Genomic DNA, 23,280 nt, shown 5'->3' on the forward strand with positions numbered 1-23,280 from the left:
GGTCTTTAATCCATTTTGAGTTGATGTTGGTGCATGGTGATAGGCTGGGGTCCACTTTTAGTTTTCTGCATGTGGCTGCCCAGTTTTCCCAGCACCAGCAGTTGAAGAGGCTGTGTTTCTTCCATTGTATGTCTTTGGCTCCTTTGTCGAATATCAGCTGGCTGTAGGCCTGTGGATTTATATCTGGATCTTCTATTCTGTTCCATTGGTCTTCGGGTCTGTTTTTGTGCCAGTACCATGCTGTCTTTGTGATTATAGCTCTGTAGTAGAGTTTGAAGTTCGGCATGGATAGCCCTCCCATATTGTCTTTATCCCCTAGAATTGTTTTGGCTATTCTAGGTCTTTTGTTGTTCCATATGAATTTTTGGACTGTTTTCTGTATTTCAGTGATGTACGTCATTGGGATTTTAATAGGAATTGCATTGAATTTGTATATTAGTTTTGGAAGTATCACCATCTTTACTATATTAAGTCTGCCTATCCAGGAGCATGGGAGGTCTTTCCATTTCCTAGTGTCTTCTGCAATTTCTTTCTTTAACTTTTTATAGTTCTCATTAAATAGTTCTTTTACATCTTTGGTTAGGTTAATTCCTAAATATTTTATTTTTTGGGAGGTTATTGTGAATGGGGTTGCTCCCTTTATTTCCCTCTCTTCCTGTGCGTTATCAGTGTATAGGAAGGCAACTGATTTTTGTGGGTTTATTTTGTATCCTGCTATTTTGCCGAAGTGACTTATGATTTCTAAAAGTTTGGGGATGGAGTTTTTGGGATCGTGGAGGTATAGTATCATGTCGTCTGCAAAAAGGGATAGTTTCACTTCTTCTTTCCCTATGCGGATCCCTTTAATGTCTTTTTCTTGCCTTATTGCCCTGGCTAAGGGTTCTAGGACTATGTTGAAGAGGAGTGGAGACAGTGGACATCCTTGCCTTGTTCCTGTTTTTAGGAGGATTGGTTGTAGCTTTTCCCCATTAAGTATAATATTGGCTATTGGTCTGTCATAAATGGCTTTTATTGTTTTTAGAAATGTTCCTTCTATTCCTATTTTCTCCAGAGCTTTTAGCATGAATGAATGTTGAATTTTATCAAAGGCCTTTTCTGCATCTGTGGCGATAATCATGTGATTCTTGACCTTGGCTCTGTTGATATGCTGGATTACATTTATTGACTTACGTATGTTAAACCATCCCTGTGTCTCTGGGATGAAGCCTACCTGATCATAGTGTATTATTTTTTTTATGTGTTTCTGGATTCTGTTAGCTAGAATCTTGTTAAGGATCTTTGCATCTGTGTTCATCAAGGAGATTGGCCTGTAATTCTCCTTTTTGGTTGGGTCTTTGCCTGGTTTGGGGATGAGTGTGATATTGGCTTCGTAGAATGAGTTTGGGATAGCTCCCTCCTTCTCTGTTTCTCTGAAGAGCTTGAGGAGTATGGGTATTAGTTCTTCTTTAAAGGTCTTATAGAATTCTGCTGTGAATCCATCTGGTCCTGGGCTTTTTTTTGTTGGAAGACTTTTGATAGCTTCCTGTATCTCATTATAGGATATTGGCTTATTTAATTGGTTAACTTCTTCTTTGCTCAGTTTGGGTAACTTGTATTTCTCTAAAAATGCATCCATTTCTGCCAGATTTTCTTCCTTTAGAGAGTACAGCTTTTGAAAGTAGTCTGTTAGAATTGTTTGGATATCTTGGGTACGTGTTGTGATGTTTCCCGTGGCATCCCTAATCCTATTAATATGGGTTTCCTCTCTTCTTTTTTTAATTAATCTTGCCAACGGGCCATTTTTGATGAGTATTAATTGCAAAGAAATTTACTTAGGACTGGTTTTTATTTTGCTTGTTAAAATGCAATCTTGGTGATATAGCCTAGCAAAGTAAAGAAGGAGAAATTGACATTCACTTTTTTCTAAATAATTTTTATTGTATTGTAAAGGTGATGACAGATGGATTACAGTTATGTAAGTCAGTAACGAGTACATTTCATTTTTTTCTTTTCAAATTATTGTTTAGAATTAAAAGAGAAGGCTTTATTATTCTAAGAGCCTGGTGTCTAAATTTGGTAGGGACTGGAAGACAGGCAAAGAGATTTATTTGAATCTTCTTACTTATCTTTTCCCAAAGGACAGTTAGAATATTGTGCTTGTGACCGTTACAAGTTTGCAGGTCTGTATTGTTGACTCTTTTGATTAAAAACATTTGTTTATCTCTCTGAGTTGTGTGCAGAGAGGTTATAAAGTGGGCCTAAGGGAGCGTGAGGCATGTTGGTCATTGCTGGCCTTGTTCCTTTTTGGAGTAGACGGTGGGAGGCTCAGCCTCCTCCTATCATACCCTAAAGCCCTTCTTTCGTGGATTTAAGTTACCCTGTCTTCCTGGTTAGGAAATGATACAAAATTAAAGTCAGGAAAATGTGTCTTTTTTTATATATGCACCATGTTTTCAAGAGCAGAAATAACTCTAATATAAAACTATTCTGTGTGTGTGTATGCCGTGTGAATTTTTCACAGAACTATTATCTTTAGTAAGTTGGGAAGTGAAGAAGATTTGCTCATTTTTCATATTTTGCCTTGAATATTTCCAGATTTGGAATCTGCTGTGAAAACATTCCTTATGAGTAAAATTAAATTACTAAATTATTGGTTTAGAATAAAAATGTTTTTATTCATAAAGATTGTTTCCACAATTATGGATTGGCTAGAGTTTTAACTTTGCCTATATGCTGTTAGATTCATGTATAAAATTTATCCCCTAGTTGAAAATTAGGATTTAAAGGATTTAGTAATATCTGTTAAAATATTTGTTGGATGCCATATTACATCTTTGATTTTATAAAAATTAGAAACATATTTACTGTATTCTTAAAATGATAGCTTTTCAATTATAGTATTGTTTGAGAGTCCAATAAAAAAATAAGCAAACCCAAGAAAATACATACATAAGATAGCCATGACTTGTGGGAGTTCACGGTGGTCTGAAAGGTATCTATAAACTGTGACAACTGGAAGAGAATGAGCATCTCCATGAATAACAGAAGACCAATCCTGAGCACATTTGTGACTTCAACGTTGTCCAGAAATTATTTGTGAGGCCCATGCTGCTGGAGCTGTAGATATGACCTGGCTGGCCCCTGCTCAGAAAGAGCTTTGAGTATGAAGGGGTAAACTCCCAGCTCTGTGATCAAGCTGCTCCTCTACTGAACCTACTGTGATGACAGAGATAAATACAGAGTTGGCTTTTTCCCAGGGAAGAAAAACACCTAAAAAGGAAAGACCTATATCTTACTGCCTGAAGTAGAAAGCAGTATGAGCAAGACGAAAGCAAGAAGGGTCTTGGGGCTAGAACATTCCTATCAAGAACAGAAGCTTAAAGATTAGAAGCTAATGTGGAAAATACTGTTAGATTAATTGGAATCTTAAACCATGCCTGAGAAGTTGGACCTTTTATGGGGCTTCCTATGAACTTGTAGCCTTATGGGCTCTTTTCTTCCTTACTCCCTTTCCTTTCTTATGTAGGAAATATGAGTAAAGTGTCTTGGATAAATATAAACTTTCATTTACTTAAAAGATGTAATTAATGATTTATAAACAACATTCTTTGTGCATAATTTCATTACCACAGCATGTAACCATTGAACAGAAACCTAGAAAAGATCTAATACAATGCTTATTTGCATAGGAATTGCCTGTATATGTAAATATGTATATGTGTGTATACACATACACACATGCATGAAAATTTAATCATTAAATATGATCTGCTTTTCTGACAGGTCTCCACAATTCCTGGTGTCACTGGTTATGGAAATTCAACTTCAGTACAAATAGGAAATATTTCAGGATATATTGATACTCCAGACCCACCAACAATCATCAGCTATCTACCTGGGCTTCTTTATAAATTTAGTTGTACTTACCCTTTGGAATACCTGGTTAATAACACTCAACTTGCTTCGTAAGTTTATGTTTTATTCTTGCTTTCTCCTATTGTTTTTATATTAGAGTTATTTCTTATATTTGAGGTATCTAGAAAGATAGAAGTCAGACTCAGACAATTTAATAGGAGCCATTTGTTTTATTTTTTTCTGTGTTTATTGTCTCTCCTCTGTCTCCTCTGTTGCTGTCTGTCTGCTTATCTTTCTCTCTTTCTTTCTCCTCCCATGAATTCTCTTTTGTTTTGCCTAAGAACCATGCTTACTTAAGCAGTTCTGGAGACCTGGTGGTATTTCCAGGGTTTAAGTGTAAACACTTGCTTTGGTCACTACATTTTTGGATCTTTTTGCTTGAAAAAGGGGACAGGCATGTTGGATTCTGCTGCCGTGAGTTCTGAGGAGTTTCTGTGATTCTCTAGGAGAGGTGGCATGGCCTAGATCCAAGGAACTCTACTCATGGACTGAGGCTATAGTTTGTAACCATGTGTTCATTTGTTCTTTCTTTTTTTTTTGTAGACCAATATATCCAGTGTTTATTAAATGATTCATATTTTTTCTTTTTTCTTTTTTTTATTAATATTTTATTTTATTTGTGAACATACTGTACAGAGGGGTTACAATTACATGGGCAGGATAATGCGTACATTTCTTACCAAGTATTGCAGCCTCCTCCTTTGTTTACCCTTCACATCCCTTCCCAGCCTCCCCCCTCCCCCGCCAGTCCCAATCATTTGTTATTTCTAAAGTACACACTCCAAAACACAATTATGTTCATATTGTAATACCATCACTTGGATTTGTCAAATATTTTTCATCAGATATGGTGATGGAAAGATAACTTTCCTTTTCCAGTATTATGGGGTTTGTTATTATGAAATCAAAATTATAGTTTGTCATAATTACAAGAGAATATGGAGGCTACATGGTGACTCAGTTTAAAATAAATACCCATACTTAACTTTAACAACAGAATGATGATGATCCACATTTTAGTCAAAAGCAAACTGATGAGGAAAATGGGAACACAAGACTTTGGTCCAAAGACTACAGATGTAAAGAGAAGCAACTCTCTTTTATCCTCTACCGCCAACATTAAATGAATTTCTCAGCTTTAATTGCTGTAGGAATTCATTCACTCATCCAATCAATATTTATCATGCTTACTTTACAATGTTCTAGCAATTAACAAAGTAAAACAAAATCCTGGATCTCATGAAACTTCTCTTTCAATGGGACTGAAGAAAGTGTATGTGCACGAGATTCAGTTCTTACAAAATGATAATATTTTTCAAAATGTCTTACACACGCAATGCAAAACACAGAAGGGATTTTTTTGATAAATGAAAAGTATATAAAGGACAGTTATCTTTATTTCATCTCCCTTGCTTTTTCATTATTTGTCTCGTGATTCAAATGGTATCGCCTACTCTAGGAGCTTAAGAGTTTTGGTGCCTGAAATCTACCTAAACATTCCAAGTAGACCTAAAACTTTTAATTTAAAATCTCACCAGTGTTCTCCCTCTTCTAAATCTGTTTTAGGTCCTCAGCTGCTATCTCTGTGCGAGAAAACAATGGAACATTTGTCAGCACTTTGAGCCTACTCCTTTATAACGTATGTTGACGGGTGAAAGATGTTATTTTCCCTTTCGCTGTTGTGAGGAGCCATTTAGGCGAATAGCTTTTCTATAAAAATCTACTGAAAGTCACATGAACCCTGCTGTTCTTGGGTAACATTTATTCATCTTAGCTTCCAACTTCATATTGCTTAGTCAGAAAGTATGGTATAAGCTCCATTCACATTTCTACAAATTGATAGATGATTGAGAATTTAAACGATAAGTGTGATTTGATAATAGTAATGGCAAGTATCAAGTTAAGTACGTGTGCACATATATGAGTGTGCATTTTAGCAATAATCAGGGTCAAGAGTTTGAAAATCAAATTTTTGTGATAGAAAGGTGCAGGAATTCCAAAGGATTCTTCTCTAGGAGACATCTTGGTGATGAATGTGTTAATATTTTCAGTCTGGATTTTGGATAAGGACAATTGTGTCATATCTGAAATAATTTGGATTGACAACAGACCATTGTCTAAAGTTTTGTCATGTAAATATTGAGAGTGGCAGCAAAACGTGAAAAAAATACACGGGTTCTATTTATAACCATACCATTAATCCCCCAAATGATATTTTCATGTTGATTAAAAATTTTTATTCATACATTTTAAATGCCTGATTTAAATATCAATTTTTCAATCTATCAGCCAACATTTTTGTAAATTATGAATCTGATTTTTTGCATTATTATTCATGTCATCATGGCACGGAGTTATAATTCATGCAACTGATTTAAAAGCCAGTGCTTTATACTTGGAATATAATGAGCTATAAATATTGTAGTAGGACTTTTTTCCAAAGGCATTTAAAAAATCATGTTTGTAAGTTTGTAGTGTGACATCTCTGAGTTCTAAACAACAAATTAAAATGTATTGGAATGAAGATTGCTTTTCTGTCATCTGGCAACTTTCTTCTGCAAATAGAGATGCCTGTTAACTTGGTTCTGTAATGCCCATGGCAATATTTGTTTTCAATATGGCTAGACATTTATTTATTTATTTTGCTTTAAGCAATTTTTATATTTAATTGAAAGGTTTCTATCCAATGAGTTATATATGTAAGCTCTTGTGGTAGCATTGAGGTGACTGGTTTGATTCAGGGATATATATTATAATTGAGTGAGATAAATAGGAGGTTTTCCAAGCTAAAAAATGAAAAATATATCCACATTCCATTTAATTATACATTTGTTTTCTGTGAAATTAAATGATTGTTTCATGGGAAAAGCAGAAAATCAAAATGTACAAATGTGGTTTTGAAGACAGTTTTCTTGTGAAGTTCTTCTTTACAATTCGAAATGGTACTGTAAGCCTGTTGCCAGCATGACATAATCTTTCAGTCTCTACATGTTTTCCCTTTTATTTTATTTAGTGGTACTGTGGTTTGAACCCAGGACTTTGTGCTTGCTAGTTAGATGCTTTACCACTTAGGCCAAGTGCCCAGACTGTTTTGGTTTTAGGTTCTGAGTTCCACCTTCTCCCTCCACTCACCTGTACCATCCACTTACCTGCAAACCCTAGGCTGAAATCCTTCTACACCTATGTAGCTCCACTACATACTTCCTGTGTACACTCCACTAACACTCAGCATTATTGTTGAAATGGGTCTTGCTAATTTTCCTTTGCTGGTCTTGAACTACAATCCTCCCCTTGAGCCACTATGCCTGGTTCTGTAATCTTTATACTGAATAAGTATAATGTAAAAATGACTTTTATATTTTGGTTCTGTGGGAAAACCTAACCCATTTTATGTCACAACATTAATGAAAGAGGTAGTGCCAAAGGTATTTTACTTTTCAGTAAAGGTATTATTAGTGGTTGAACTTTAAAAAATAGGGATTTTAACAGTTCCTTATTAATCACACATGTAGTAAAATTCAATCATGTCCTCCAAACTAGTGGTAAATCTTCTTAAAATTAACAATTGTTTTAGAGAATTATAGGTGTAAATAACCCCCTCTTGCCTCTGGACAGAATTTCTTCTATTATCATATATTGTGATATTACTGTGACAAATAATAAAGTAGGATAGCTTATAAATGGTCACTAGTAAGACACCATAGTTCACATTTAGTTGACTTCCCCTCTTGAACATTGTGTGAATTTGTGTGTGTGTGTGTGTGTGTGTGTGTGTGTGTGCGTGTGCGTGCCAGTCCTGGAGCTGGAACTCTGGGTCTGGATGCTATCCCTAAGCTTTTTAGTTCAAGACTAGCACTCTACCACTTGTGCCACAGCTCTACTTCTAGCTTCTTGGTAGTTAATTGGAGATTTGAGTCATATGGACTTATATTAAACTATAACTGGGTCATCTTTCATTTTCAAATGACTTAGCTGTAGTGTATATTTGAGAAGAACTTTTTGCATTCTTGGCAACAATATTGCTGAAACATGAGATGAAAAACCAGTAATGTTAATCAATTGTACTTTACTTGGAGACATTGGAAAAGGAAGTCAGAAAAATTATTAAAGAAAACCATCACCTATCAGATATGGCTAGAAGAGCTAGTACCATTTATCAGAGATATAGAAAATAATTAGAAATATAGAAAGGAATATAAGCACAATTTCCAAGTGCAGCATATAATCACAAACACACACACGTGTGTGTGTGTGTGTGTGTGTGAGTGAGTGTGTGTGTGGTTTTATTTGAGAATGAAATATTCCACATGGCGGCAATTTTTAAGTAAAACATCTAACTCTTATTATTTCATTTTAAAAGTTCAAAAGATGTTATTTCTTCAAATTACAAATTTTTTTTTGCTACAAAACCCCACTATATTTTGCTACTAAACTTGGAGGAAAACATTTTTTTTTGTAAGCTATAGGATCTGACTTCTCAAAATATGAAGGGTTGTCTGTGTTTCAAATTTTTTATTTCCAGTCTTTTTCTTCACTATCAAATTTTACATTTCTGATTAGCTTTTATCTACTATAGATGAGGGATAAATAAACTGTAGAATAGTCTAAAATAAGACTGAAGACTTTAAAAGAAACCCATGAGAGTCTTGTATTGGTACTCACAAAAACTTTTGGTATAAGACTTGTATGATGTACATTTTGGAATTCAGAAAATGTGTGGTTCTTTTTATTTTACTTTTTGGTTTTTAGTGAAATTTGGTAATTTTAAATCACAAGATAAAGGATATCAGATAAATTAAAGATACCAAAAATTTAAGTCCTGATACTGCAACAGTAAGAGCTTGAATTGAATCTGATACAGTTTAAATAAATTGAATACTAGTCAGTGATGTAATTTGAATAAGCTGAATGCTCACTTAAGTAAACTAAACATTGGCCATTGGATATTTCACAAACTGAGTAATAACCACTGACTAATGAATATAATTAATATGGTGAACATTAACCACAACATATGGATAGACGATAGAAAGAAAATGATTTTTGCATGGTAATCCAACTTGTTGTAAGAATATGATTTAAGAGAAATTCTGTCAGAAATTAGGATTTCATGCATTGTTTTTGGAGTTAGTTATGTAGATTTATCTTAATTTACTTCCCCCTTTTTAACCCCTCTAATGATGTTCTAAGTGGTAAACATGATGTTGTCAGAGAAGTAAGAGAGATGTTTATTATTTCATCATTAGGATTCAACCTACAGTCAGCAGTTAATTATCCCGAGTATAGGATTGCCTTTGAAAACCAAAGTGTTTGCATCTGTGCAAGCTACAAATCTGGATGGCAGGTATTTTCAAATGCTTCTATTTTGTTTGCTCAGACACTTAAGTCTTCTGCATCCTAAAGTCACCTCTTTCACTTTCACATTTGACTCAAAAATACTATCATTGCCACACTATTTAGTCATGTCAATAAAAAGAGATAACCAGTCGCAAAGTTTAAGGGGTAACACTAGTTTAATGTCATTGATTGGAAAATAACAACTGTTTCCACAGATTAGGAGGGGGAGTGAGTTGAAGGGCCCTGGAGAGACCTTCTGGAATACTGGAATGTTTTATTTCTTTGTCAGAAAGATGATTAACTATAGGTAGTAATTTTGTGAACACTTGTCATTTGTGTGTATATGCATAAACTCATACATAACTATTAGATAACAAAAGATGTTTCATAAAAGTCAGGGACAGAATCACTTAAAATTTTTTCAGAAAAATTACTGCAAAATTAGTTTTTTATATAACACTTAAGAGATTTGGAATGATTAAAATAGAAAAGGATCCCAGTTCTTCAGAAAAATGATGAATTTGAAGCCAATCTGGGTTAAGTAGCGAGACCCTGTCTCCAAAAAAGAGAGAGAGATTACAAAAAACAAACCAGAAAAATATCCCCAAAAAAGAAACTCAAAAACTAAAGATCTAATACTGCCATAAAAGTAAAAAAATAAAAATAAAAATACAAAGATGTTAATGAATTATTTGGGACATCTGTATTACTCCTTAAACTTTGCAGCTGGTATTCTGATACTCTAGCAATTTCGTACTTCTTTATCTTCTCTCTTTTTATTTTATTTTATTTTTACCTATCTAAGTTTTTAACCATGGCTTGAGCTCCATGTGACTACATACAAGATTTTTTTTTTTTTTTGCGGGGGGCGGGGAAAGGGGAGTCTGGTCATGGGGCCTGAACTCTGGGCCTGGGCGCTATCCCTCAGCTCTTCAGCTCAAGGCTAGTGCTCTACCATTTGAGCCACAGTGCCACTTCTGGCTTTTTTATTTTTTCTGCTTATGTGGTGCTGAGGAATCAAACCCAGGACCTCATGCATGCAAGGCAAGCGCTCTACCACTGAGCCACCTTACAAGCCCAAGATTTTCTTTTTACATTTTATTGACATTTCCTTTCTGGTAGACTATTTACTTACTTATTGACTTATGATTTTTTACACTGTATATAAATCTTGATTCAATCTGTTCTGGTGGAGAAAAACTGCATGTGCCTCATGGCTTTCTTCTATTTGTTGAAGTGTCATGAATGCCACTCCCATCTCCCTGACTCTGTCATATAAACTGCATCAAACCTTGACTGTATTTGTTGTCATAATATTTTCAATCTTATGTTTCTGAAGATGAAAGACAATTACATAGTGAAGCTCAGAAGCATCTGTCTGTGAAGCTTACCTGGAGTTTCTTCTTCTCCAGACCTTGACCACTCATTTGCCTTTAACCCATTTGGGGTGTACTATTAGCTTTTACATAGGATTAAAAGTTTGTTGTAGATTTTTAAACAGTTTGAATTTAGTAGAAAATCTGAATAGACAAGAAGTTTTTGTTTAAAAAAAATTAGCAATACAAAATGATCTGCCATGGGATAAGAAGTTTGTCAATATTTACTTTTTTTTGGATTAACTATCAATTCCCCAATGAGGATTCTGACTGTATATTATGTTTGTTTCTACAGATGGAATGTCTTGATGGATTCTTGCTACACAACACCATCAGGGAATCCAAATGATGATATTCGATATGACCTCTTTCTTAGGTAAGTGTCAGAGATCTGTATTGATACCAAAGACCAATTTGTAGATAATGAAAATGGGAAATCTAGATCAGATGCACAAATTATGGAATTCATATTATAGAAGCACAGCAGTCTAGAAGAATTTTAAACACAAAATACTGATAAGGCTATTGTGTGAAAGTTGCAAGTAAAGTCCAGAAAAGACAGGACTATTTCATTGTCTTAGGAAAAGCATGGGTAGGAAAGTATTCAGTGTAGAAAGACAGTAGGAGGGTTTTAATTACCTATAACCATTTCATCTCATCAGATATCAAAAGGAGAGTTAAAGCAAACTAATGGTCTGAATAATTTAGGCCCCAACATGCAACATTCTTTTGCTCATTTATCAGTATTTAATAGAAAAGTAATATAGCCAATACTCCTTTTTCCCCCCCTTGGTCAATAACTGCAGCTACACGTCTCAGTCGACAATGATAGAGTGAATGTAATCTACATCTGGGAAAAAGGGACATTGATCATAAAACATTTCATCATGCTAGTTCCCTTCCAGCATTTTTATCTGACAGCAGAACAGACTTGAGTATTATGTAATGTCTTCTAAGCATGCTTATAAAATGCACTCAGCTCAGATCATTGCAGCTTATTGACACATGATGAGAGTAATATGTGGGAAACCAAAAGAATATATTTTATTGGCTAATCATGGCTAAGATGATGCTCAGAGGGTATGGTCACTGCCACTCATATATCCTATTACTGGAAGTATTCATCTGCACAAGAATTTTGGGAGAACATGCCAGTATGCATCAAAACCCTTAAAAGATTTCATCTCATTTGATTATATGTTTAAAATTTGATAGGTTTTATAGTGTTAAGATATTCTCATCTATTGGTGTTATTGAAGATGGTGAAACATAGAGATATTTAGACAAGGGTTCAGACCGGAGAAGAGACTTTTCACCACATATATTTCTAGCTATATTTTATATTATTTGGATTTTTGAATTCTCTGAATGTACAATCCTCCTAAAACCTGACAGTGATATTGTGATCAGAAACTGACCTCTTTAGCTTTTTTTTTAATTGTGAAAATACTGTATAGAGGACTTACAATTACATGGGCAAGATAATGAGTACATTGTTGTCTCCTCCTTTGTTTCCTCTTCCTATCCCTTCCCATCTCCCCCTATCTCCCCCAACAACCCCCCCCAACAGAGTTGTAAAGTTCGTTTTTCAACATAACGACTTGTACATCTCATTGTTGCAATGGGTCCACCTGTATCCCTACTTAAACGATTTGTTTCTCTCCCTTCCCCTCCTCAAATTATACCAACATCAAATACAGTGAAAGCAGGGGTTATATCATGGGGGAGGGACATACAAAGCAACAAAGAAATCATCTTATAAATATGTTAGAAACAATCACATGAAAGAAAAAAACATTTGAATGCTTATCTTGGGGTTCATTTCGCCTAACATCAACTTATCTGACCTTTTCTGCTTGTCTCAGACATACACTAGATATTGCAAATAAGAGAAACCATGGGGCCTATGTTTCTTTGGGCCGGGCTTACTTCACTTAATAAAATTTTTTCTAAGTCTTTCCATTTCCTAACAAATGGGGCAATGTCATTCTTTCTGATGCAGGGATAGAATACCATTGTGTATATATACCACATTTTCTTTACTCTTGCAATAATTATTAAATTAGCTTATACTCTTTGTAAGTATCTGTAACATAGCAAGTTTCTCTTGGCTGATACTGTAATTAGACTCCCTCCAATACTGTACAAATCAATCAACAAATCTCAATACATTGGTACTTTTCAACAATATCCTGTTTTCACATTCCTTGTCGTATAGCTGTGACAAAGACCCTCAGACTACCGTCATTGAAAATGGCAGGAGCCAACGGGGCCGGTTTTCATTTGAAGTGTTCCGTTTTGTGAAGCACAAGAATCAGAAAATGTCCACCGTCTTCCTGCACTGTGCTACCAAGCTCTGCAGAGCTGATGACTGCCCCTTCCTGATGCCGGTATGTGTTAAATTAAGTTTTATTCTAAATGATTGCATTAATCTGTGTTGAAAGGTTAGCAGATGTCAGCATCTAATTTCTGTGAGCAAAATTATGGGTTGGACAGTGGGAATTAGAACTCAAATCACTCATTTAGTAAGAATCTATTGAATGCTTACTTTGTGCCAAGCTGGGAACACAGAAATGATCCATTAATGAATTCTGGATTCAATGGGCTTGTGTTTCAGAATCATGCAATGATCATAAAAAGAAGCAGGATTAAAAAATATCTTATGGTGTAAATGATGACAAATACATGAATACTACAAGAAAGATGGAGGGGAGGAGAAGCAGAGGGGCTGAAGCTATAATATGAAGACAAATGATGTCCAAGGAAGCAGAGAGTACAAGAGACACTCCATATAAGAAAGGATGCTCAAACTTGTAGACATCCATTACAGGATGGGCAGAGTGTAGGCAGATGAGAAGACTTGGGAACGGGGCTAGGCTCATGCTAAAACATTAGTTGAGGATCAAATGGATCAAAAATTAAATGCTCTAAAAGATGTAGGTTGAATTGTATGCAGACACCAAGTATAAATAGTATTGATCTTTTTAATTCTAAAATTTGGATCTGACAGGTTGAATTAATATTAACCTAAGAAAAATGCAAGCAACATTAAAAATCAGAAGTAGCACTAATGGTATTTATAATCAGTTCATTCTTATTCTTCCTGATCATTGCTCGCTTTTGTCCTAACTAGCCCTATCAGATGGAAGTTAATGCAAAGTTCATATTACCTTGGGTCGGTGCTGACCAATATTGTGGAGAATTTATTGAAGACTTGGGGGAAATAAAAGTAGAGAAGTTTGATAAACACAGCTCTTTTCAGGAGAGTCACTGAGCCATGTGAATTAATGAGGCGATGCACTATTATAGGGAGGAAATAAGAAATGTGGCCCAAGCCAGGATAAGAAACACTGTAGCTGTTATATGCCAAGTAATTAAATAAATGCACAGAAGGAAATGAATAAAATTAAACATGTGGTATCTCTTTCAAAAGAATCTGTTTTCCAAATGGCCATAAAGAAACAATTTTGTGCTGGTGTGGAATTTCATTTGCTTTCATTAACACCTCAGATTTGTGGCAACAGAGAAAAGAGAGATGCTGCAAGCAGGACCACTTGGAGTCCCCAGAGTACTTCCGGAAGCGCCATCCTCTCTGCCGGCCCCATCATCACTAGAAGTGGTATGAGTGCTCCTCCTTGTGTCTTCAGCAATAGATTTTTCTTTAAACTTTTTTTTTTATTGTAAAGATGCTGTACAGAAGGGTCACACTTACATGATAAGGTAATGAGTACATTTCCTATCGAGTATTGTTACCCCTTTTTTGTTTTTCCCCTACCATCCCTTCTCGCCCCACCTACCCAACTCCTCCCTCCCCGCTCCCCAGGTTGTAATGTTCTTTTTCAACATAGTATCTTTTACTTCTCATTGTTACAATGGGTTGTCCTGTATCCTTATTTCAGCATTTTGTAATTTCCCTTCCCCTCCCCAAATCAGAAAAATGTATATACAAGATGCGAGGCACTGGAATCAAATACAGTGACAACAGGGGTTATACCATAGAGGGGAGAAAAAATCAAAACAAAAAAATCACATAGTACATTAAAAACAACAGCGATAAGGAAAAAACCTCATGTCCATATCTTTGGGGTTCATTTCGCTTAGCATCATCTTATATGGTCATATGTACATAGCTTTTGACCTTTTCTGATTGTCTGGTAAGATAATCCATGAGCCATTTTAGAAAAATGTATAACTAGTATATGTCTAGCAATAGATTTTTCTAAGATGGCTTATGGCTTGGCTTTTAATAAAGTCTCAAAATAGTTCGTAAATATTAAACTGCTAAGAAACTTAAATTTCACTGCTTCTGTTTCAGCTTTTCTCTCTAGCTCTCTCTCTCTCTCTCTCTCTCTCTCTCTCTCTCTCTCTCACACACACACACACACACACACACACACACACACCATGCACTGCAGATATTTCATTACCCTTCCACTTTACCTTTCCTGTTCTACCCTCTCAGCCCCTGACATGAGTCACCTATACAGACTTCATCCATTTGTACACTCCGTTGCCTACTAATTTCTGACTTGGCCAGTAGGTGGTGCTGTCAAAAGCCTGGCCTTAGTCAGAAATGTGAAGTCATTATTCCCATTAGACACTTGCCATAAAACTATTCTCTCTGGGTTCCTGAAACCTACTCTTAAACTCATTGCCTAGGAAAGTCAACTTTCTTTTGTGAATTTACTATTTCTTTGTAAATAGTCCTATTAAATATGCATTACACCTGTCAGTTTGAGTACTGTTTCCTTGCGGAATCTTGAATTATACACCACATACAGGGTACTCATTCCTGCACATAGGTTAACATGAACATATAGACATAACTGTTAATATATTTATGTACCCATATATAGAAACATCTGTGCATATATGAATACACACATATCCATACAGGCTCTGCAATGGAATATAGATTTAAATCACTGTTGTTTGAGAAAATACCATGGGGCTGAAGCTGGCAAAAGCTGGTTCTAGGTCTAGTTTTGGTTTTAACAAGATACGTGACTTGAGGTTTTACCTCATTTATTTAAGAACATTATTCTTTGTTTAAGCTGGGTGCCGGTGACTCATGCCTATAATCCTAACTACTTAGAAGCTGAGATCTGAGGATCGTGGTTCAAAGCCAGCCCAGGCAGGAAAGTCCATGAAACTCTTATCTTCAATAAACGACCACAAAACTGGAAGTGGTACTGTGGCTCAGGTGGCAGAGTGCTAGACTTGAGCTGAAGAGCTGAGAGACAGTGCCCAGGCGCAGAGTTCAAGCCTCATGACCGACAAAAATAAAAAATAAAAAAATAAAAAATTTCTTTATGTTTAAAATAAAGGCTTTTTTTCCCTTCAAAGTATGCTTCAAGATTCTCAAACTAGGGCTGGGAAGGTGGCTCAGTGGTAGAGCACTTGCCTTGCATGCTCGAGGCCCTGGGTTCGATTCCTCAGCACCACATAAGCAAAAAGAAAAAAGCCGGAAGTGGCGCTGTGGCTCAAGTGGTAGAGCACTAGCCTTGAGCTGAAGAGCTGAGGGACAGTGCCCAGGCCCAGAGTTCAGACCCCACGACCAGACCCAAAAAAAAAAAAAAAAGATTCTCAAGCTATAGTTGCAGACTTATCTAACAAAAGAATGATTCTGGTTTAGATTATATATTAATTATGTTTTCTCGATCTATATTTAAGTGCAAGATTATTGCTCTGTCTCAGTTATATTGCCTTTCTGCTCATCTCATAGTTAAAGTAAGTTGGCCAGAAATAGCTGTATAATTAAGCAAAAAGTGGCTTTGGCTAACAAAATACAGCTGATTGCTTTAATTATTCACTTCTCTGTGTTTGTATAAGCATACCATTATTGGAATGGACACTAATAGACTTTTTAAATAATGCAAAAATTTATTAAATATGAAATTTCAAAATCAGTCTTTACTCTCTATGGTCTTGGTATATGTTATGACTGGCTAGAAGATGACTAGTGTTTGTGAAAGACCCAATTCTTATATCTATGTAAGTATAAGAAATTGCTAATAGAATTACATTGGAAGGAAATTCACAGTTGGTTGCCAATAATTAGGAATGCTTCAGCATTGTAAAGATGATGTATACAGAGGGGCTGCAGTTACATAAGTAAGGTAATGAGTACATTTCTTGTCGAATATTGTTACCCCCTTCTTTGTTTTTCTATAGAGCATGTCTGAAGACAGTTTGCTTTAGGAAAAGTACCTTAATGGAGACATTTGTATCTTTCTGTTTATTTGGGAATTTTTAGTGTTTCTGGGGTTTTAACACAAGAGCCCACACTTGCTAGCCAGGCATACCACCACATACCCACTCATCCAGCTGTTCATTTTGGGTAAATGCTTTTTGTTTTCTTAATAATCTCATTTCTGTCTTACCTGGGTCAAATAAAATTTGGATATTAACATTTTTTAATAATTTGCTACTGTAAGATAATTATAAAAGTATAATTTTGTGAGCTGGAAAGGTGGCTCAGTGGTAGAGTGCTTGCCTTGCATGCATGAGGCCCTGGGTTCGATTCCTCAGCACTACATAAGCAGAAAAAGTTGGAAGTGGTGCTCAAGTGGTAGAGCTCTAGCCTTGAGCTGAAAAGCTGAGGGACAGTGCCCAGGCCCAGAGTTCAAGCCACACAACATATATATATATATATATATATATATATATATATATATAATTTTATTGTTATTATTAAAGTATTGTACAAAGGGTTACCATTTCATAATCAGGTAATGAGTACATTTGTTTTTCTTTGCTTTCCTCCACGAGTTGCATAGTTCATTTTCCACATAGTGTCTACTGAGTACTCTCACAATGCAAGGTAATTTTTAAAGAAGCCAAAACAATTTTCTAAGATCTTCAACTTTCAGTGAGGATTCACAAGTAAACCCAATTCTAGCATAGCTAACCAGCTATTCTAGTTGTAAATTTCATACATCCAGTGTCCAGTTGCGTGGAATGTCTAAGCTAAGACTTCAGTGAGCTGTTTTGACACTCAGATTTCTTGCTTTCCAGTTTCTGACCTGTTTCTACCCTTTTCGTCAGCACATTAGAGCGTTCTAAGTCCCCTTGGATTTGTCCACAACAAAAGCTACTACCAAACCATGTTCATATCTCCAGGATACCTTAATTTCTCTCTTATATGCTCTAGTTTTATTTTATTTATTATTTTGATAGTTAACAGAAGTCTTTATTTTTCTGGTTTGCATGATGGCCTCACTGTTTCAGTGTCAATGTTTAGCAATGTTTGCACTGAACTACTTTAATATTCATGTAAATTTAAAAATTCTACATGAACGTTGAGTTTGGAACATAAGCCATTTCCTTCTGCAGGCAAATGCTATGCAAACTTAATATTCAGCTTTATGACCAAGGCTACGGCTTTGTTTGTTTGTTTCACTTTATTTTTTGCTTACATCTGGTAGAATCTATTTTCCCAGTCCTATGACCAAGTTGGTATAGACAAGTCCAATTTCGGGCTTGATTTGCCCTCTTAAAAGCTCTGATAGTTGGAAGTTTTGCTCTATTTATTCATTGAACCACTCTTTTCCCCTAGATGTCTGGCTTACGCCAAGTTAAATAAGTTGTAAATCCTTACGACTCTTGTTTTGTCATGCTTTTTTTATGAAATCAAATTGACTTTGGTTATTTTTATCCAACAATGTTAATCTTTTAGCTAATTATACTTTAATTTTTCAGAATGAAAACCTTCAACATGACTGAAGTGTTCTTATATGCAGCTCACAAATCTGAAGACATCTTAGGTGGAAAAATGCCTATGGGGTACAATTTTAGCACAAACACAAGAAACAGAAATTCCTGTTTCACTAAATTAACTTTTTATGGAGAAAGCCCACGCCAAATTCTTGTCCATTTGATATCAGTGAGTTTAATGAGTCAATAATAACTCACATAACTCATATAGGCATATTTATTTAACTCCTTCATGAGACATGCACTTTTCTAGGATCTGAACCTTAAACTTGATCCCAGGGATCTTGGAGTTCAGAAGAAACAGGCATTTTATATAGAAGAAAAAATTTTAAAGTATAGAGGTTTTTGAATTGATAGTTATGATTCATTTTACTAGCGAGAGATAAAAGATAATTTAAAAATAGTTCAATAGATATGGAAAAATATTTATCCTGCATATATCTTTGTAATGATGTCTACATTTCCAATTTTTCCACCTTTTTATGTGAGAGGCAGTACATAATGACAGGATCTCTGCCATTTCTGGCTTTCCAACAGCTGTGGTACTGCTACAAATATCTTTTTTTTCCTATGGATCCTCAGATAGCAATATATTCTTTGAAAATCCTACCAAGTTTACTATTCCACTTTATTTTAATTCCAGACATCTTGGTGTGTTTCTTTTAGCACATGTGTGTATGATAAGACCGACTGGATCTGAGGATGACAAAAGGCTCCTGGGAATATCTGACTTCCCTTTCTTGGTTAGATAGTGCTTTTTATCACAATGATACAAAAGTATGTAATTGCATGAACACCCACCGGAAAAAGCAATCCTTTCTACCTTTATCTACCTTCAAACACCATGTCAAATGGTCCACCAACTCTCTTTGTTTTGCTTTCAGCAGTCTTCCAATGGCAGGAGTTGTTGCTGTTGTTTTTCATTTCTGCAACCTAGATCTGGCCTCATCTGGGTGGACAATTTATTCAAGACACAGAGAAATTTACTTTTTTTTTCTACAGCCAAGTCCTCACAGGCTATTATTACTAGGATTATTAGGATATTATTCCCACAGAGGTTCATGGTAAATTGGGAAATAGAGATTTCCTGGTTTCAGAATGCAGAATTCATGGGGACTCCAGTCACATGGAGCTTATTATTATTTAACACAAACTTTTTTTGGGGGGGGGGTTAGTACTAGAGTTGAACCCAAGTTCTCACATTTCTTATACAGGTGCTAAACTACCAAATTATACTTCTAGACCCTTTTTGCGATAGTCGTTTTGAGACGGGGCCTCACTTCCTTTATGGGTGTGTGTCTAGACTATGTTCTATTGATTTTAGACTTCCTGTTGTAAAGTCAGGTACTTTTCTGCTTGTATTGGCTTAAAATCTCTATTTTCCACAGGCTCCAAAGTAGTTAGGATTACATGTGTTATCTACCAGAGGCTATAATAGGGGGAAAAAAGTTTTTAAAGCTGTTATGTGTGATTTCTTAATAAAAAAAAGAAGTCTAAATAGAGCATAATATGGTGATATATGCTCCTCTCATGTTCCAGTGAGGCAGCTTATTTTGGAAAAAGAACACAGGATATCTGGATGAATTGAACACAGTTCACTCATCCCATTAATTTCCATGTGGAGGTATATTTATAAAGTAGGTTGATTGGAAGTTAGGATTTCCATTAGTTTTCTTTATTTTTCCTGTTGCAATGTACCAAATCCTTCTTCTTCTTCTCTTCTTCTTCTTCTTCTTCTTTCCTCCTCCTCCTCCTCCTCCTCCTCCTCCTCCTCCTCCTCCTCCTCCTCCTCCTCCTCCTCCTCCTCCTCCTCCTCCTCCTCCTCCTCCTCCTCCTCCTCCTCCTCCTCCTCCTCCTCCTCCTTCTTTCTTCTTCTTCTTTGGTCTATTGTGGGGCTTGAACTCTAGGCCTGGGTGCTGTCCCTCAGCTCTTCAGTTCAAGGCTAGAGCTCTACCACTTGAGCCACAGTGCCTCCTCTGGTTTTCTGATGGTTTATTGGAGATTAGAGTCTCAGGAACTTTCCTGCCTGGGCTGGCTTCGATCCTCAAATCTCAGCCTCCTGAGTAGCGAGGATTACAGGCATGAGCCACTAGCGCCCAGCTACCAAATCATTCGTAAGAATCCTGCAAATGAATGTTGTATTCACTTTGAGCACTGTACTTGAGGGTCAGATAGCAAAATTATCACTACTGCCAAGATTCATGTATCTGAAAAGAAATGCCATCAGATACCTCATAAATTTCTATAAGGTTCTCCCACTATTTATTTCAAATTCATTTCATTACACTATTGCCCACATTTGACTAGTTTATATTATTTTAGAAAAAGGATTATGAAGAGGAACTTAGCATATGTTTACTTTACCACAGAGTCTGAGACAGATGGAAGCTTCTTCATCTGAAAAATGGGGGTAGCAATATTATCTAGACCACATGGCTACTGTAGGCATTAAATGTGCTAGCATATGAAATAGCTCTTTATAAACTGCATGGAATACATTTATTGTAATAATATTTATTCTCCAGCAATGAATAGTCAATGGCACACGTTATGGATACAAAAATAATCAAAAACAAATTCGCACCCACATGTTAACACGGACATGAGCTGCACAAGTTCCAGAGCTCAAAAATTAATAGTGATAGGATTACAAATTGGCAACAAAAATTGGAAAAGCAAGTAATCATCCATTTCATCTATTGTGTTTGCTAAAGAAAGTGAAAAATCAACAGCTTCCGTCTTTCACTTAATAGATGCAAATAAAACAACAGCTCAGGCTCAGGAGTCATGTTTTCCTTTCATTTAGTTATTAAGTGTGAATTTGTCTTCTTGGGATGTAAATGATGTTTGTGTAGATTATGTTTGTGACACTTGAGATGCAGTGACTAAATATGAATATTTCTCTATACCAGAATAACAAAAGGTAGGTTACAGGCCCATAAAAGATGTAATAGCTGTTAACAATTACTGGCCCCACTAACCTGCATGTAGAGATAATAATGAAAGCTGGCAGGAAAGAATATAACGCAGCACAGGTAGTAGTTGTATTTGCATATTCAAGGCATTGGCAGTAAGTGGGCTTGGGGAACAGGTAGATGGTTAAATGCAGCATAGGGAGGAGAAAATGGGAGATTGCATCTATTCCTTCTCCCTGACACTTGTGGTGGAAGGAAGTAAATAGAAATGAAGACTAAAAGTTACTATGAAGTCATAAATTTATAAAGTAAATAATTGAAGAAAATATTGTCACTTCCCTTTTTCTGTTTTGTTCCTTCAGATGAAACTCCAACCAACAATTCCCAGCATGGTAAGATAATTAACATGTATTGCAAATAAACAGGCTATGTTTTAAAAATATTTGATTACAGTTAGTGTAATAAGATCTATTTTCACAGTTTAAAAAATTCATTTTATTTATTATATATTTATTATTTGTTTTAATAGTTATTTATTTATTTATGCCAATCCTGAGGCTTGACCATAGTGCCTGGGCTCTGTCCCTGAGCTTCTTTTGCTCAAGGTTATAGTCCTCTACCTCTTGAGCCAAAGCCCCAATTATGGCTATTTATTTATTTATTTATTAATTTATTTTTTGGGTCCGGTTGTGGGGCCTGAACTCTGGGCCTGGGCACTGTCCCTCAGCTCTTCAGCTCAAGGCTAGCACTCTACCACTTGAGCCACAGCGCCACTTCCGGCTTTTTTCTTTTTGCTTATGTGGTGCTGAGAAATCAAACCCAGAGCCTCAGGCATGCAAGGCAAGCGCTCTACCACTGAGCCACCTTCCCAGCCCCTGGCTATTTATTTTTTAAAATTTTATTTTATTGTAAAGATACAGAGGGGTTACCGTTACATGAGTAAGGCAATGAGTACATTTCTTGTCGAGCGTTGTTAGTTTATTGGATATAAGAGTCTCATGGACTTTAAGCTTGTCTGGGCTGGTTTTGAACTGTGATCCTCTGATCTCAGCCTCCTGAGTAGCTAAGATTACAGGCGTGAGCCACCAGAGCTTGGCTTGTTTTTTATTTTAAGTGACAGTTTACTGAGGATTTTTGATGTTATGATCAATTTTTATAATATTTTATAGCTTTGGCAGTTTCTTTTCTTCTTCTTATTTGTTTTGGTTTTAGTTTTGATTTGGGTGCCTATAGGATTCCAGACTTCTCACAAAGATCATCACTTCTGAGTACTGTTTTTGAATTGCTGTCAAATAGGTTAGAGCAGAATTCCATAGCATACTGTTGTTTGTAAGATCTTGCTGAGAGATGTTTTTGGGAAGCCTAAGTTGGAAGAAGGTGAGCTAAACATGGTTTGAAGCCTCTCTGACTATGCCTCTGTCATTTCCTGCAGGTTCTCTGGGTGAGCCTCGTTTCCAGCTAAATGCCATCACCAGTGCTCTGATATCAGGAATGGTTATTCTGGGTGTTCTGAGCTTTGCTCTTCTCCTGTGCTCACTAGCCCTTCTCCACAGGAAGGGACCCACCAGTCTGGTGTTGAATGGCATAAGAAATCCAGTCTTTGAGTGACTGCATCAGGTTCTGCTCTCCAGAGAAGGTGTTATTGACTATACTATGAGTGACTGTATTCAGTGTACAATCTATACTGAATGTCAGCCACATTTAGTATTTGTAGTCTGATAGGTTTCATGGTATAGTTCATTAGCACGAGGATAGTGAAAGGATTTTGATAGCATGCTTATTTTCATCTGTACATGTGGCCGACCCTAATTTTATAGCACCAGTGGACCTTTTGAAATAACAACAAAAAATCCAGGCCTTCAATATTACACAATAAGTCACACCTTATTTTATTTCAATATTCTTTTCTTTTTCTTTTGTGGTGCTGGGTGTTGAACCTAGGACCTTGTGCATGTTAGGCAAGCACTCTCATATTTAACTACAACCCCAGTCCTAAATTTTCTTTTGATTGTTGTTTTAAGACATAGCATGTAAACATAGAA

The 23,280-nt window shown here is 36.0% G+C and overlaps 1 protein-coding gene across 1 annotated transcript in view; it reads left to right on the forward strand.

The window, feature by feature from the left end:
- Zpld1 (zona pellucida like domain containing 1) overlaps window positions 1–22,846 on the forward strand; it is a 64,248-nt gene extending 41,402 nt beyond the window's left edge. The window contains exons 5-12 of the mRNA XM_042676981.1: window positions 3,763–3,944; window positions 5,461–5,533; window positions 9,141–9,238; window positions 10,903–10,983; window positions 12,826–12,997; window positions 14,118–14,226; window positions 21,601–21,630; window positions 22,671–22,846. Coding sequence (XP_042532915.1) covers window positions 3,763–3,944; window positions 5,461–5,533; window positions 9,141–9,238; window positions 10,903–10,983; window positions 12,826–12,997; window positions 14,118–14,226; window positions 21,601–21,630; window positions 22,671–22,846 — 921 coding nt within the window. The remainder of the gene's footprint in view (window positions 1–3,762; window positions 3,945–5,460; window positions 5,534–9,140; window positions 9,239–10,902; window positions 10,984–12,825; window positions 12,998–14,117; window positions 14,227–21,600; window positions 21,631–22,670) is intronic.
- The last annotated feature ends 434 nt before the right edge of the window (window positions 22,847–23,280 follow it).

Source organism: Dipodomys spectabilis, unplaced genomic scaffold (assembly GCF_019054845.1).
Source record: "Dipodomys spectabilis isolate Male_0828 unplaced genomic scaffold, ASM1905484v1 ptg000032l, whole genome shotgun sequence".
Taxonomy (NCBI): Eukaryota; Metazoa; Chordata; class Mammalia; order Rodentia; family Heteromyidae; genus Dipodomys; species Dipodomys spectabilis.